Source organism: Cydia splendana, chromosome 8 (genome assembly GCF_910591565.1).
Source record: "Cydia splendana chromosome 8, ilCydSple1.2, whole genome shotgun sequence".
Classification (NCBI taxonomy): Eukaryota; Metazoa; Arthropoda; class Insecta; order Lepidoptera; family Tortricidae; genus Cydia; species Cydia splendana.
This window is the reverse complement of record NC_085967.1, coordinates 704,971-722,801: the sequence shown is the minus strand read 5'-3', so window position 1 is coordinate 722,801 and position 17,831 is coordinate 704,971. Positions and strand designations below refer to the sequence as shown.

General features: G+C 39.2%; 1 protein-coding gene across 1 annotated transcript; it reads left to right on the top strand.

The window, feature by feature from the left end:
- The first annotated feature begins 1,223 nt into the window (after nucleotides 1-1,223).
- On the top strand, nucleotides 1,224-17,771 carry LOC134792598 (mucin-2). The gene is made up of 11 exons (XM_063763828.1): nucleotides 1,224-1,444; nucleotides 11,633-11,692; nucleotides 11,908-12,117; nucleotides 12,848-12,937; nucleotides 13,595-13,807; nucleotides 14,161-14,352; nucleotides 14,507-15,347; nucleotides 15,431-15,852; nucleotides 16,090-16,209; nucleotides 16,322-16,516; nucleotides 16,688-17,771. The coding sequence occupies exons 1-11, from the start codon at nucleotides 1,417-1,419 to the stop codon at nucleotides 17,698-17,700; spliced, it is 3,384 nt and encodes a 1,127-aa protein (XP_063619898.1). The 5' UTR covers nucleotides 1,224-1,416; the 3' UTR covers nucleotides 17,701-17,771.
- The last annotated feature ends 60 nt before the right edge of the window (nucleotides 17,772-17,831 follow it).

Sequence of the window (17,831 nt, the reverse complement as noted above, 5' to 3'; positions counted from 1 at the left end):
ATTACCTTGCTCCCTCGTCACCCCCCTAAGGCCGCCACTGATCGTCCTTTGCTTAACAACGTTATTTTGTGGAGGCCATCACGAGGTCTAAGTAAGTATCGGTTAAGCGGTTTTAGCATGAAGAGGTACTTAACAGACAGTATACAGACAGACAGACAGAGTTACTTTTTCGTTTATTATAATAAAATTAATATGGATTTCTCATGAAGTCGAATTACTGATGTAATATTAAGCTGCGCATCCGACGTGTGTGCTGCTATGTCATTTTATCGCAGCTCCGTACCGTTGGGAGCAACATAGTAGAGGTAACCGTTTTTGTGCACGGTCAGTACGCAGCGTTTTGACGTACTGAGGGTATATTCCCACGTGTTACCAACTTTTTTCATATGACATCCTTAAACAAACTCACTAAGCCTAACAGTTAAGCTCAAGAAGGCTGGTGGTGTACATAGAAAACATCCATGACCCAATATCTGTGCTCATCACACAAATACCCTTACCAGGATTTGAACCCAGGACCATCGGCTTCATAAGCATAAGTTATACTACCGACTAGGCCAGACCGGTCGTTTAAATTAACAAAATTTTGAGAAACTTACCAGGGGCTCGTTTCTCAAAAGCTTGTAACTTGTAATACAAGTGGAAGTCCCTTTCTAAGAAAAGCTGTCAAAAAGTCACACCCGCTTGTATTACAAGTTACAAGCTTTTGAGAAACGGGCCCCAGGCTAGGGATATTTTTCGTATTTGTGAATACCACGGATGCTTTGATAAGACGCGTCTGGGAGGTTAGTGCTTAAACACAAAATAATAGATCAAGTGTAGCCGATTGGCTTACCTCTATATCTTATACCGGGTGTGGCCTGTAACATGAGCAAAAAATTAAACTGTAGGCTGTACTCCTCATACTGACCAACATTTGTTCAGCGACTTTTAAAAATAACTTGTGGTTTGATTTTTAATACACTTTAAAGTTTATTCTAAGACGCAATGTATTGCGAATTTTGTTATGTTTAAGGCGTGACAAGCAACGTCAATCACAATGATATGGCGTGGCGATGGCGTCCATTGAAGATAATATTTATTTTGTATGAAAAATAGAGAGTCTAAATACTTCATAATTTTTAAAAGTTGTTGAACAAAAGTGTCACCGTTTGAGGAGTACAATCTATGTTTTAAATTTTTAATTCTTTGCTCGTGTTACAGGCCACACCCGGTATAATAACTCAATTCGTACATTATTCAACAAAACCGTTCTTTAATCAATCTAATCTGTCCAGCGTCAACCCTATAAAGCGATCTATCAGCCGATAAACGCCACAAATTCGCAACATTGATTGTAAGCTTCAAAGTTTTCATGAAAGTTTCGCAGACCGCGTCAGTAAACGCGCGTGCGCGAGACGCGACGGTCGTGCCGCCATGCTACTCGCGATCATCGTCTGCGCAGGTAGCAGGACATTATATCAATTCCTTTTCACACCGAGGCGTATTCAGAAACGAATTGTCAAATTTGTCTTATATTTTTATGCTGTTTACTGCGCTGGTTAAATAAGTGCGAGCGTGATGTCGGTATTGGTATTATATTATTGTTTCTGAATATGCTTCGATCCTTCGGTCAATGACCCTGTGATATACGCGAAGGATGCAAGGCCCATTTTTATTGCCGCGATTTATGGTTGAAATATCGAATGGATAAAATATCGATCGGCTTGAAATATCGATAAACGCCAGGTTTTGCTGATTTGTTTGTGTTGCGTGTTTAAGATGAGCTTTATGGCGGTTCTCGTTGGTATGTTCTTTTGGTGAAACGAAATTAAAGTGTTGAGTTATTGGGGATCCTTTATGGGTTAGGTGTTGTATATATTTGTACAATTATTATTTTTATTCTTTTACAGACATGAGAGATTGTTTAGGCAGACTTCAATGAGTAGTTTGCTCTTTACTTACATAGGTACATACACACTGAATACTGCACATTGAATTTAAAGTTCTTGAGAGATCTTTATAAATATGTTTAGATAAGTGGGTAAATATCTGAATATTTCTAGTAACCGTTCTTGCTCATAATGCCAGGTTTACCTCACAATTATTGATAATAAATTATAATGAACAGACAAAACTTTTATTTAGGCAACAATTATCCAAAATAAAATATCAATATCACCATATAACTCAAAAACAAAATTAAATATCGTAACAGGATTGCTTAAATGTAATCCTACTCATTAATATCCACACTTTTGATTGTAATAATGAAGCAAATAAATAAAAACATGCAATTAATAACTTCTTTAACAAAGGTTCGTTATAAATAAAATACATAGACATAGATAACCGACCCCATAATTAATATAATTTATTCAATACCCAGCATATTATTAGTAAGTACCTGCTTAATCATACCCCGGGGTTTTCGGTGCATCTTGCATAGATGTAGGTACAAGCTGTATCGTGCAATAAAAACCTCCTAGAATTAAGTAAGAAGTTTGGTCACGCTAATGACCAGTGTTATGTCTTTGCCCATCTTTATACCTACTTATAAGCATTATACTTAAATGCGAAAGTAATCCTGTAGTGCTTTATTGTGAGGTCGCGGTCTAATTTAATAATTCTTAGATAGTCACATGGTTTTTTGACACTTGTTGCTTTTGACTCTAATAATCAATAAGCGGTTATGGCTTAATCTCTCAGTATTAATTGTACCTAGTAATTTCTATAAAAGTTCCAAATTTTAGCTTTCTACGTCGAACGATCTCTGAGAAAAACGCATAAAGGATGACTCACGCTAGACTGGGCCGGGGCCGGGCTGGAGTTTCCGGCGCTTCGTTTTCTATGGAAAGCACCACGTGATTACCGATCAGCCGTCATAAAAAATTACATGGCGGACTCCTCCGCCCGGTCTAGCGTGAGCCATCCTTAAATGCGTTTTCAGGTTACATTTAACCGATCCGCAAAATCGAAGTGATCCCATGAAAAAGGTTTTGTGCGGAGCTATATAAATTTGGTAGATACTTCCCTTATCGTGAGCGGTCCCAAACCTAATCTAACCGCGCGATCATCTCCCGCGCGATCATCTCCCGCGCGATCATCTCCCGCGCGATCATCTCCCGCGCGATCATCTCCCGCGCGATCATCTCCCGCGCGATCATCTCCCGCGCAGCGCAGAGTTCAACGCGCGCCGCGCCCGCGCCTTATATTCGCCATCTGCATAATACGCGTAACAAATTAACTTAATATTCATATATACTTAACCGGGTGATGAATAAAACATCGTTTACTTAAATCAGAGCTTAAATAAACAACGGGTTATAAAATTTACATAATTCGTGGGAAGTTGTGTCAGCAGCTGAATAGTACTTAAATGAAGTTTTTGATTGGTCAAACTGGGAATGTCTATTTTGCAAAGCTTTTATGAACACATAAATATACATAAAAAAAAACTATGGAATTATCTACTATATTAACATTAAATACAACTGCTTTATGCAGTGGTCATGTTGCAGAAATTGGATTAAACTATGTATTAGAAAGTGAAGGATTTGGTTCAAAGACGCAAAAACAATCATTGTAAAATCTGAGATATGATGTGACTAACCTAATCTAAAAGATAATTTACCTATACAAACGCACGGCATTGTCTTAGCTATAGTTACAAAATAAATTATTTTTTTAATTTATTATGAAGTAAATCTCAAGATAAACCACACACCGTAGCCGACAGTTTTCGTCAATCTGTAACTGATAATATCTGACCCAACGAAATGTAAGTTTATTTCGTTTCGCCGTCGGAGATCCAGCCGATAAAGCTTCGGCTCTTTAACTTTGAACTTGACGGACGGCGTTGCTTATCTTTTGTTTAGTGATCGAATACCTAATTTTGTTCTGGACCCATTGTAAAATAAAATGCCATTCAGTAGGTTTAGGTACAATACTGGCGTTTCAACAATACAGTCATTCTTATATTTTTTTGTACATTATTTACAAAAGTCACGCATTTAGACTTGTAAATTATTTCAAAAATAATCACAATATTGTGCAACGCAAAAACCAACTTTCAAGCGCGAATAACCTAGTTTTCCTACATATTTGCCATAAATGACACTAAGCAACTGTGTATAGCGTTAAACAGTGAGTCAGCTCAACTAGGCGAGCAGCAGGACTCGTGGGCTCAAACAGAGACAGTAAAGTAAAGCAATGACACTCGATGTGGGTCGATCCTATTCACTATGAGCCGCATAATTATGCCTCCCGCTACGCAACTGACAATACTGGCGTTTAGCTATTTAGGCCAACTTTGAATAATATTACAATGTACCTACCTATATGTGTATATGTAAGATATTTTCGGCAGGTGTTAAACCTTGGCCATAATACTGTAATAGTATTATTTTGCAAAAGAATGTTTCAAATTATCTTTTCAAAATCAAATTGTCCTAGAGAGTCGAGTTTTCTTACTAGGCCGAGCTGCAGGAAAATCGAGATCATTGGACAAATTACTCGACTAGCTGGAATATCGGGCTACCGAGGGCCTTACAAGCTCAGCGAGGGAACTGCGACCTATTCTAAGATTTAAGATGATGACAAAATCACACTTTTAAAATGTAGGTACCTACCTGCACAAAGTCATTGCCTATTTCTCTTGAAACAGATGTTTGACACTTAAAAGGAACGTATCAGGATGACAGATCCTACGTTACGTGACTATTTCCATTCATTGCTTAGATTTCAATTTTCTACCAGCGATTGTCATCTTGACTAGGTCCCCTGAGATGAGTGTTACCATGCAAAGCCCATTGCGTCAACCAATAAGGCACAAATCCCATACAAAACCGTCACATTTCATACCGTATGCTAATACCATGACCCGCTATGCCACAACCAACTTACCTAGTCATTTAATCAACCAGAAATTATTCCAAATTAGTGGTTAAGTCGTTGGAATAAGAACGTTACATTATTTTCGTCGCGGCAGCTGGGGTCTGGGTGGACAAGTGTAAATGTTTGTCCGTCTGTCCGACCGGAATACGGCATACTAATTTACGTACCTACGTGTAGGTTGATGGTCTAGTAATGTGATATGAATTCACGATATTCATATTTAGAGAATGACATAAGATATTTAATTACACTACTCTTTTTTTCTAATATTATTAAATGTATTAAATACGTTTATGATTTAATTTAGTATTTCTGCAAATTTTGTAATAAGTAGGTACTACGTGAAGCATTTAACATTCACAAAGTTTTCCCATAGAACGCGTATGAAATAAATTGTAATATTCTAAGTAATAGCCGTACTAATATGGTCTTGTTTTGATCGTTACGCTCTATGCATAGGTTAATTTCAGTTACTTTGTTCGAACACATTATTAATAACAAAATGAATATTTATTGATGCATTTATATTCTTACTACAATGGCGGCAAGCGGCAAAAGACCATTCTATGTTAATAGTAATATGCCCAAGGAAATAAAAAAAAAAACTTCAATATAGTCGAATAATTTTACGGTTTAGACTCGCTTGTCTTTAGTCACTCGCGCGACTTGTTAGTATGTCTCACAACAGTTTAAATTAGGTTCAATATAGTCATTGCCATTTTTATATTGAATTTTAACACGTCATATATATATATATCAATGAAAAATGCCACTAAAAAATTCCCACTGAAACTAGACTACTTATATTTGTATTGTAGACTCCAACCACTCACGAAAACATGTCAAATTTTACGTATTTTCAGTTGCATAACGTTACCCTGCCTACCTGCATATATAAAATGCATAAGATGACTAATTAATCGATCAGGGTACATATCATACAGACAAGAAGATATCGGGTCAACACACATTTTAGAAACAGTTCACTTCTGTGAACAATACAATATAAGTTAACGACTCTGGTACATGTATAGATTCTCTTAAATTGGCGATGTCTTTAGGAAAGACGTGAATAGGTTGAGCATACTATGAAATGTATGTACATGTACCTAAAACCTTAAGGCACTTCAGGGCATTGGACGTCAGTTGCCATTTTAAGTTAACCTGTAGTAACTTCTCATTATCCCCTTCTATATTTAAAGGCATCATTTTCCTCAACTTCTTCAGAGCGGTTACAAACAGTTAGGTTGTTACCAAAAGTGCTAATGTTTTACAAACAATGGAGTGAGCTTTTTTTCGCTTCCGCTGTCTTAATTACTAATGACGGCAAATATTGAGTTTTGACCCAATATTACGTATGTATATACCTAACTACTTACCATATTAAGGTTATATTCGGAGGGTGACTGCAGAGTGCAGTAGCGTTACTGTTGCAGCATTGGCAATGATAATGAGGTCACTTTTCATTTCATTGATAAAATAAGTGACGAAGTTAACGTTCTTCGCTCCATGCATGAATGTGGCCGCCCTAGTGGGTGTAGGAGGGTCAAACAGATCACTGTGTTATGTCTTTCCTGTAGACATACACAAGAGTTAAGGGCTATAAAGGTTAATTTTCTTATTTAACCCTTATCCACGTGAAAAGGTCCTCCTTTTATTTAGAGAACTATGATAAAATCATTACTTACATGCCCACAAGCTGTTAACTATTGCCCACAGGAGAGAAAACTCGTGTGTTATCGCGAACAGTACATTTTTCTCTCCTGTGGGCAATAGTTAACAGCTTGTGGGCATGTAAGCAATGATTTTATCATAGTTCTCTAAATAAAAGGAGGACCTTTTCACGTGGATAAGGGTTAAATAAGAAAATTAACCTTTATAGCCCTTAACTCTTGTGTATGTCTACAGGAAAGACATAACACAGTGATCTGTTTGACCCAGGAACATCCCCCGAATCAACACTGCAGCTGCGACGCTGGTGCGTTTGTCATCCGTTTCGTAACCTGTTACAAAAAATCGCGTTAACATAAACATAAGTATTACGTTAATTTTAAACCATAAATTAAACGTCAAACCTCAAGTCGATACCTTCCATTATAGGATCAAAATTCAAAGTATGATTTTTTGCAATATTTCATAATTCGTCTATGCTCAACTGTATTAAGAAGTTCTCTGCCCAAGCCAGTGGTCAACCGCCCCGGGCTTTGTTCTCCGCTCCCAGGCCGGCATGGGAACGGAACAGTTATCCGGCCGGGAAATGTGAACAATAAATTATATTCACGCGCCTCACAGCCAGGGTCAATCTTGATTGTTCGCCATTTGAGTGGGAGGTGAGGTTTTCTGAGTTGTGTATAGCGCAGGTGTCTACCAATGCTCGAAATCAAAGCTTAAGAGAGTTATTGTTTTTCTTATATTGATTTCCAGTAATTTTATCATAAATGTAAAAAAGAAAAGATGGAAATATGCGCTCAATGGGTAAACGTCCGTAAAGGGGCCCACAGATTACAGCCTATCAGTTGTTCGAAGCTGTCATCTTTTTCGTTTAACTCACAGGCTGATACCGTCCGGCAAACTGGTAGATAATCTGTGGGCCCCTTAACTCAGTTGTTAGAACGATGGGCCGAGGTCCGACAGCCGAAAAGTCCAATTTTTAATTATTATTTCCTGTTTTACAAAATATGTAACTTCTTTAGCAGATGGCTCTCCCGGAAGAAAAACTAAAATGAAGTCCTTAACTACCACCAAGAGGAAACCCAAAGTAGCACTAAATTTTTATGACTCTTAACTAAAGGAGCACCGTCGCAAACTTTAACCATTCATGGCCCTTATTTTTTATATAATATGAGGTCTAAAAACAGGCAGTAAATTGCGTACGGTAGTTATCATTTTCGCAGACAATCGGCCGATGCGCCGGCGCGGCGCTCCGTCGCAGCCCACACGCGCATTTTGAGGTCGCAAGACACTGCAGGACCACACACGCGGGGATAAGGACAACAAAACACTGTGGACAATGAATACCGAGTTTTATATGCGCGGTGAAAAGTGAATTAAAAACAAATTATCGTTTGACACTGTATTATAGTCATAAATTAAGATTAACATTATTGCCAATGCCACGAAAATATGAATGAAAAAATTATTTATTGTGAACTTTCTATTGTAATAAATTAATGTTTAAAAATTACAGAGTTGTGGTAAAGTGACAATCTTAGATACCTAAATACATACTACAGACATCTGCAGCGTGTTTTAGGGCTGGCTTTTAGCTTGACTACTGCAATGGCTGATTATACACTGAAATTATAGCGATGACTACGAAAATAAATTTTATGACTATTAGTAAATACGCCATGTTGGTAGTCAAAGGCAGAGAAATGCATAGGTACATAGTATATTTAATTAAAAAAAACAGCGCAATACTTAATTGAAACAGAGTGTGGCAAATTGTCATAAATCTATTAATATTTTGATCACCAAAGAGAAAGTAAATAGGTATACTTATATATAGGACTACATATATAGATAGGACCTTTAAATAAACCTCAAGTTGATGTGTAACTATCTAAGCTCCGTGTTGCCTACTCGTATTTGCAACACTTGGAACAATCAGTCAATTAGGCTCTAATCATCATTCCTCCAGCTCAAGAACCCATGACTGCGATGTATTTTGCCTGACAGTTCCCAGGCCTTTGTCTCCAGCCGCGAGGCGTAATTTTCTGTCCAATAATCTGATCAAATCATCGCGCACGGCTAGGTGTCAAACTGGTTGGACGACAATCAATCATCTGTATCCTAGGGTCTACTTATGTTATTGCAGAATATGAGAATTGCCGGCAGGGCGCAAATAAGAAATAATTTACGCTCTTTTTACAATAGATAACTATACTTGGCTTAACTTTGTGTTGTTATGGTTCTTTACTATTACATCGCCGGACGAATTATAAAACAATTGTAACTAAATCTAGCAAAATGGGCATAGGTTGAGTTTTTACTTTAATAAATGGATGTATTCTACATAAATTCTAATAAAAATGTTCGTACTTAATTTAGGAGTTCTAAAAGAGTTCTTTTTGTACAAAACTATATCGCTCCCGAATATTTTGAGGCCTAAGTACTTGAATCATCCTTGAAGAAAGGTGTACTTATTTTGTAATACATGATTAAGTAATACATGTGGAATAGATTTAGTTTCGTTTATTAAGGCTCAGAGCTGTAGGATTCAGGTTCTCAAGCCTTGACATTAAACTCCCATAAAACCCTGCCAATATTGATAATCCATAAAATGGCACATTCATTACAAGCTTTAGCAAACAACTCTCGTATAAGCATAAGTTACCGCTGACAAATCCTAGCGACTAAACCTGCCAAGCCAGTCCTATGACCATCAGCAGCGTTCGAACTCTACTAATCTGATCTTAACGTGACATTACTAGTCAGTATTCATTTAACCCCTTAGGCCCACTTGCACCATCTCACTAACCCGGGGTTAACCGGTTAAACCTGAAGTTACCCTGGTTACCAGTACAATTTGACACTGGGTTATCAGTTAAACCGGTTATCCCCGGGTTAGTGGGATGGTGCAATGGTAGCGCTTATTGATAAAATTTCGCAAACCTCTGTTAAATTTTGTCTCTTTATAACAAACACAACTGTCAAAATGACGTGACAAAATGATTGTTAGATTTACCAGACATTTATGAACATCGCCATTACTCTCATCAAAGAGAATACATAGTATAGAGGGGTCCTGTCATAGTCAATTTTGTAGTCACAGTCTCTCATCAAAAATCAGCCACCACATAGAGTCTGTTCGGAAAGAGAAGAGAGTCGTGGAATGTATTGGGCCCCATACATTCCACGACTTTCTTCTTTCTGCACAGTCTCTACTATGGAAATGGATCACAATTGGCTATACCTACTCGTATGCACATGAGTCACACGACATATCCTGTATACCTACGAATGAATGTTGTTTCAATTAAATGATATTTTTAATTAAATGGGCAAGTATTTTCTTGATACAGCCGAATTTGATCATTTTAATGGATTTTAAACGTTATAATCGGCACATTTTCCTTGTTTTTGAAAATACCGGGATCCCGGTATTGCATTAAAAAATACCGGTATTGAAAAATGCGTTTAAACAGACGGGATCCCGGTATTTCGGGATCCCGGTATTGGAAGCCCTACTTGCAATGTATATACTGTAGTTTCACTTATTTGTCCTCACACTTTTTAAACGAAAAAAAATATTTGGTAGGTACTCTCAGTACTGTCAGTGTTGCACGGGTTAATACTAGTATATACAGTATACATATTTAATTACACAAACGGGTCTACCGCGATATAATTTCATTGTTTTTACCTTTAATTCCGACGTTTCAGCTGAGTTGCACCAGCTGTGGTCACGGAAAGACTGACGTCCCAACAAATGTCAACGGAGATATTAATAAAACACCACTAAACTACCCGAAATTAGTTTATAAAAATGTTCGGGGTAGACAAAGAAATTGCAGCTACCCGTTAAAGTTTAATGTTTATTGTCCACGGCACGACACGCAACACTCACAGTATCCGTACACTGGTCCGAAGACATATCCGCTGGTTTCAACATTTGAATCAATACACCGTTTGTGTAATTAAATATGTGTACAAAACGCGAGAGTTTAAAGTGTTATATATACAGTATAATTGTACATACATACATACATGCATGCATACATACATACATACATACATACATACATACATACATACATACATACATACATACATACATACATACATACATACATACATACATACATACATACATACATACATACATACATACATACACACACACGCACGCACGCACGCACGCATGCACGCACGCACGCACGCATTCACTTTCATTACTATGTAGGTATTCGCGATATAATAAGTGTTTGCGTGATCTACGAGCAATATCAAATTAAGATCAGATTTGTAAAGTAAGAATCGTCTCTAGTGTGTATCGTCTGGTCAATGGGCGCACGGCGGGTACAGTTACGGTCCATTCACGGCGTTCCCACGCGCCTGACGCGCCCGAGGAAAACACGGGAACGGGACAGTTCTGCGCGTTCAATGCTTTCTTGCTGGGGAATTAACAGGAGTCTTTAAATCAAGTTTATTTATAAGCATACCTACACGGAAAAGATAAAGGGATGTTTATTGTGCGCAATCAGCAATTATACAATTCCAAAAATTTGTATATATATAATGGTTATACAGAGGTATGTACATACTAGATAAGGTACCTAACAAATATATTTAGTTTAGGCATAACTATTAAAAAGATATGAACACAGAAGTAGGTAGGTTTGTTGTGTATGTCTTTATTTAATAATTACTTGGCATTTGTAATGTAAACGTATGTATTGATTAGATAAATCCGAACCTGGCGGTTATCGATATTTTTATTATTTATGCCAAGTGAAGGCTTTTGCTAAGAATATTTTTTTCTTCTGACGGAAAACGTAACTACTTAAATTTAATAGAACGTATTAATACTTAAATGCAAACACGCAAAATAATACTTTAAGACGTCGGCAATAAAAAGAGTATAAAGCTATAAACGAATGGATTCCGGTCTTCTATTAGGGTTCCTCTAGCCTAGCATAATATATATAACTGCCATTTTATGCTAGCTTGAAGAACCCATTTATGATTGTTGATTAGCTTTCTTAGATATTATAGGTACTGTCAGTTTCTAATAAAATGTATTTGTATATTTCAGAATTATTTCAAGTTTATGCTGCTAGATTTAACTATACCGACCGCAGCATCCGAGCTATAGGTATGTATTTAATTGTATCTTAAATCTCATGTCTTCTCCTAGCTAGCTTCTGGCTAGCAGTCAGATAAGTATAATTTACTGTATCTTTGGCGAAGCGAATGTATCTGTGTTTGTCATTGAACTCTTCCTAAATATCGGCTGGGCCAACATTGCTGATAATATTATATACTCGTATTTAGTTGGTTCCCTATTTTTTTGAAATTTACTAATTCCAGATCCACTAGACCCCGGGGGCTGCTACCACGAGGGCCGCTGGCACGCCGCCGGCGCGCCCGTTCGCACGCGCGCTGCGTGTCTCCGCTGCACGTGCGCGCGCGGCGTGCTTGCGTGCGCGCGCAGAGCGTGCGCGCCGCTGCCGGACCCGCCGCCAAGGTGCCATGTGCTGCATAGGAAGGGGTCTTGCTGTCCTGAATTGCATTGTCCAGGTATATGTTATCATTTTCAGTCCATTATAAATACGTGCCTCTGCTGAGCATAGCATTCCATTTATATGGGTTTGGGTTAGTAGCTCACCGGCTAGTCCCAAGCGAAAGATTTAACACATTCGCTGCATTACGGGAAGCATTTGGCCGTATTTGACTTTCTGCCGGTGCGGCGGCTATCTGATGCGCTTTGTCTTACCCCCGGTGCGGCGGTGGTTTTTCTATGTTCTCGTGTGAGTAAGAAAAATATGACTATACTCCCGATATTCTTACTTCAAGTATATTCTATATCCGCGGGCGACGGCAGCTGTATATACACAAGGATATAGTCTATTGGTTAGAATGACTTTCAGTACAAATCGATAACATTCCAGGTCTGTAGGGACCTTTAAAGTCAGGACATGGTACGGGAAAATGTAGGTCCTGCCGCAAATTTGGCTTTCTCAATACGGGAAGTATATGACTCGTACAGCACAGGCAGTAAGTTTGGGTTTTGCGCTGCCGCACCGAATGTGTTAATATTATTATTTTTCCATAATCTAAGAGACGTCCGCAAGCACGATGCGAAAGATCTAGTTTTGGCCATTTTAAGTTATGGTGTTGTGTTAGGACTAGGACTTACTCCACCTACTAATACTTATATCTGTTAGTTACTTATCTAGTTACAATTAATCATAGAAATAGTTATTATCCAGAGCTCTGTGTACCTAATGAGATATTTTGTGAATTCCAGATGGGGTGAAGTTGATGGAGCTTGGCGCATCAGCGCGGTTCGAAGACGAAGACTTCTCGGAGACAACTTCCATCTCGTCAGTCGGACATGGTACTTTAGTAACGTTACATTATCTCGGCTCGATTCGGAAAATGAATTAGATTTCTACTAGACTTCAACAAGTTACGACACGGATAATTTAAAGATATTTAAGTAAGATATGGATATGTCAAATTTGACGTTTCCGCGATTCTGGAGGTCCTCTTGAACGACAAGTTATGACTTAGATATCCAAGTCACATCTAGTCGATATCTAATGTAGATCTAGTTGATCTCTAAATCGTCTCAAGATCTTGTGATTATCTCGAAACCCGAATAGGCCTGTCTGTCTGTAATCTACCTTCCACTTCTTACCAATTCTGCTCGGTTTTAGGAATAAATATAAAATAGACAGGTGTTTCTCGTTGCACTAACCTGGTACTGAGTTTTATTTACCTACTTTCTTATGATCAGTATTTTGAGCTAGCGAATTTTCATTTTCCATGCACTAGAGCGTTATTATGCGCGAGACGCTAAAGTACAGTCACCTGCAATAATATGTTACTCTTCAAAGGCTGCAAAAATATGTGACACACTCTTATGGCTCTACAAATAAGATCGAGACAGATGTTTTTGCGGTCTTAATTGTGTAACATATTATTGCAGGTGAGTGTACCTTGTAGGTACCATCAGTTTAACTGTGCCTTGACCGTCCAGCTCGGTTTCCAGCGTGCGTGGAGGGCGGCTCCGTGTTTGGCGCAGGTTCAGCGCTCGCACCGGGCGTGGCGTGCGAACAGTGCTTCTGTTTGGGCGGCGCGCGTCGTTGCGTGAGGCCTACATGTTTACCACCACCGCGAGGATGTGTCGCGCGGCCTGCCCCAGGAGCGTGCTGCCCTCAGAGATACTACTGCTCACATGAACCACCAGCGCATGGAACACACGGTAAATTAATGGTTTACATCGTTGGGATATTAGGGATCATTCTTCTGTCTTTGAGGTACTCAGGGCCCCAGGGGTCCACAAAAACTTTTGACTGTTAATAGCTTTAAACAAATCTTTGGCCCCTCCAAGATAGTTGAAGAAGTCTGAAGTCCAAGGATGTGGGTAATCTTTAGGTACTTACACTTACTTAATCTTTAGCTATTTACATGTAAATTTTATTTTTACTGGTACCTGTGTACCTGAAACGCACGCGTCTCTTCAAGGAATAGTTGACGAAATTAGCAATTCAAAGCCTTACATTAAGGTTAGCTTCTTATGTTGACATCAGTATGACAGTTAATCGCTCATTTCAGACTGCAAGGTAGAAGACACGTGGTACAAAGAAGGCGAGCGCATAACGTCAGCTGAGCGCGCCTGCACGCAATGCTTCTGCTTGCGTGGTGCAGTGCGCTGCCAGCCTCTGTCATGTGCACCGCCTTTACTAGGCTGCAAGCCACTCCTCCGGCCTGGCGAGTGCTGCCCTCATCAGTACCACTGTGAACATGGTAATACATACATATTAAATTACGCAAATATATTTATATACAGATTTATACTTGGGAGACTTAGCGCATTCTGAATTCGATGCCTTACTTGATGTAATTACAATCAGATCAATTCTTGTTATAGTCACTATCGGGATATCTATTTCTGTTTCAGATAAATCTCATCCGTTGTTATCCAGCAATTCACTAATATCAGTGCGGAATGACGACCGCTCACTTCACACGTCCGAGTCAAATAAAGTTGAATCATCAACAACCTCTCCTAGTACATCAACAAAAACAAATTTTACAAACATTACAAGTACTAAAACGAATTCTCCCACGACTTTAGCTACCGAAAAAGCACCTGTCAGCACAAGCAAAGTAAAAAGAAAAACTGATGAACCACACGCAAACACCACTAAGAACTCAGTCCAAAATGTAACATCAACAACTGAATTGCCTTCTACGATATTTGTCAGTACCACTGAAAAGCTAGTCCGATCTAATTTTGAAACTTCAACAATGGATTTACCAGAACCAGAAGATTTTTCTGAGCATGAAGACTTACCAGAAACTACATCAACAGAACAACCAGAAGGCTCAGTTAGGATTGTTATTAATGGTACCATCAATTGTACAGCAGAACTGTCTTCGACATCATTGCCATTAAATTTGACAGTCAATGACACTGAACGGATTAAGATGGAAGCGCAACCTCGAATACCAATCCTAACGACAGGGAATATAGAGAGCCACACCTTCAACCCTAATGATATTATAACTGACAGGAGTGTTAATGGAGAATTTGATGACAATGAGATGTTTACCATCAACGTGACTAGTTCTCTGTCTACCAATTCTTCCCGTGTTACTTCAGGACCCTCAATTTCGACAGTGTCAAAGATAGCAGTACCAACTGACCTACCTTCGATTTCAAATATGTCGAAGAAAACGAATGAATTTGATTTCGATTATGCTGAGCCCACATTGCCTCCATCTCTACCTAATTTAAAGTAAGCATAACTTTTATCGTCACTGCCTTTAAAGTCTCGTTTATAAATTGTTCAATTCTCAAATTATTCTGATCTGTTTTCAGGATCATTCCATTTGTAGCAGCGGATGCTGTTGTGGACGAAGAGTCCCCAAAAGAAGTGCTCACATATCCAATACTCGAGAGAGAGGACAAATACCCTGTATATTACCCAACCCTAGGAGGCAAAGATATTCCATTCGCCACAAGACGAGAAGACATTTACCATCCTACGCAATACCCAGTCTTCACCTCAGAGAAGGTGGACACGTCACAATACCCCGCTTTAAGTCACGAAGTTGACATTACTAGTTCTGATTACCCCACTGCCAATAATAACTTGCTGCATGAACACACAGTGTCTGCGTCTTTGGGATCGCACGCTTTGGAACTTAACAAATCTGTCACCAAAATACCAAGTACAAGCACCACGTTCAAGCTGGAAACACCGTCTATCAACTTGTTTTCGCCTCCCGTTGAGACTGAAGGTACACCACCAGATTTTTTATCTTTCAGTTCAGCCCTTCACTTTTTCAGCGCTTGCTTTTCCATTGTTGGACCAGGTCAGAGCACAATTCTAGCTAGAAAATATAGGTCTTAGTATCGTATATAATTATGATTGTATGTTGATTTATATGGAGCGAAATAATCTCTAAGCAATAAAGCTCTTAGTAAAGTAAATAAAAAAAAATCCAAGTCTGATATAAAGTATTTCTTGGTTTCAGGTGGATTTATACCAAAAGGACCGGGAATTATCGACGAGTACTATGCAGTATATCCTAGTACACCTTCCGCGCCTTCTGTGCCACATCTGACCACTTCAATGCAACTGGATACAGTGAAAGGTACCTATTTCTATTTTATTTATGTTTTTTTAATATTTTTTTAATATCTCATTACAGGAATATGACAATGTACTCTAGGTTTCCCGCCAACTTCATTCATAAAATTTTCTAGATTGCTTAACGGCCGACGGGCACCGCGTGCCCGAGGGTACGACCATGGACCTGATGTGCTCTGTGTGCTCTTGCACCTGGGGGAAGATCCAATGCAGCCCCCGCGCCTGCCTCCCGCCTGATGGCTGCTATTACAACCCCGAACTACACTCTTCCACGGCAGATGTCTGTTGTGGTGAACTCGTTTGCGTTGAAGGTAAGTGTAACCAATTTTAAGCGAGATACCACTTACACGTTTCTAGAGACAGAAATTCAAATTTTTTAAGTCTTAATTTTTTATGTGGATAAGAGGTAGTGCCATGTTACTAATACTGAAATCGTGATGCCATTTATTGGGAGGTAATTGAATTTCCCTTTTTTGTTGCAGAAAAAGAAAGTACAACGACGACAACATCCACCACAACTACCGAAAAGATTTCAATAAAACCTACTAAAAATACAAATCACAATGCAAACAAATCAAATGACAAAATTACAACACAAAATAAGACAGTAACAGAAGCCGAATTGGTTCCTAAACTGGAAAGCGACAATTCTACAAATGAAGTAGCTACAACAGTTGTAAGTGAAAAAGTGAATAATGATAAACAAAACAAGAGCACTACGCCAGTGACGGTAAACGCACCGACATCAACTGAAGCAATATTCAGTTCTCCAACAACTTCGACCGCAGCGCCTGAACATGAGGTCAATCAAACACACTTCCCTTCTCAAGATTACGAAGAAGAGGAAGACGACGAAGGATTCTCCTTTGGCAGTGTTCTGAAACTTCTACTTAGCGAAAGTTACGATGCAACTACGGCTGCACCTCAGAAAAAGAAACCTGTTATTACAACGACCAAAGTACCGCCTACTAGAAATCCTCCAAGTCCTACTAAAATAATCCCACCTCCCACTAGAACGACCTCTACCACTAGAACCTCTACGTTTAAAATAACCACCACTCCGCAACTAACCAGCTCCATAGAACCTAAGCCGGCTATAGCTCCATTCGTCCCTATGCCTCACCACTACCCTTACCCATACCCGCCTCCGAAGAAGACCTTCCAGCAAAACACTGTGAACAGGATAGACCACCTCGTGCTCGGAGAAGCGACTGCCATCAGAAAACCGACACCACGCCCTCTACCCTTCAAACCGGTATCCCCAAAGCTAACGACACAGAAACCCACAACTACTACAAGGAAAGAGATTCAAACGTCATCTCCGGAACGAGCTCCAGCGAATGTGTTGCCTGGAGTAGGAGGTTTGAAACTGGCTGGATGTAATATCTATGGACGTATGTACCGCGTGGGCAGGATCATAGCAGAGCTGTCGACGCCTTGCCAGGAGTGTCGCTGTACGGAGCTCGGAGTGCAGTGTCGACCACTCGCTTGTTGAGAATCTAGCGATGTTTTCAACTGCTGTCCCCAACTGAAAAAAAAAGAAAATAAGAATATTCGTACTTGAAAGGCACAGTATGTCGATTTTTACTATGTTTTTTGGTTTTTAGCTTAAGCCTTTCAGTACGG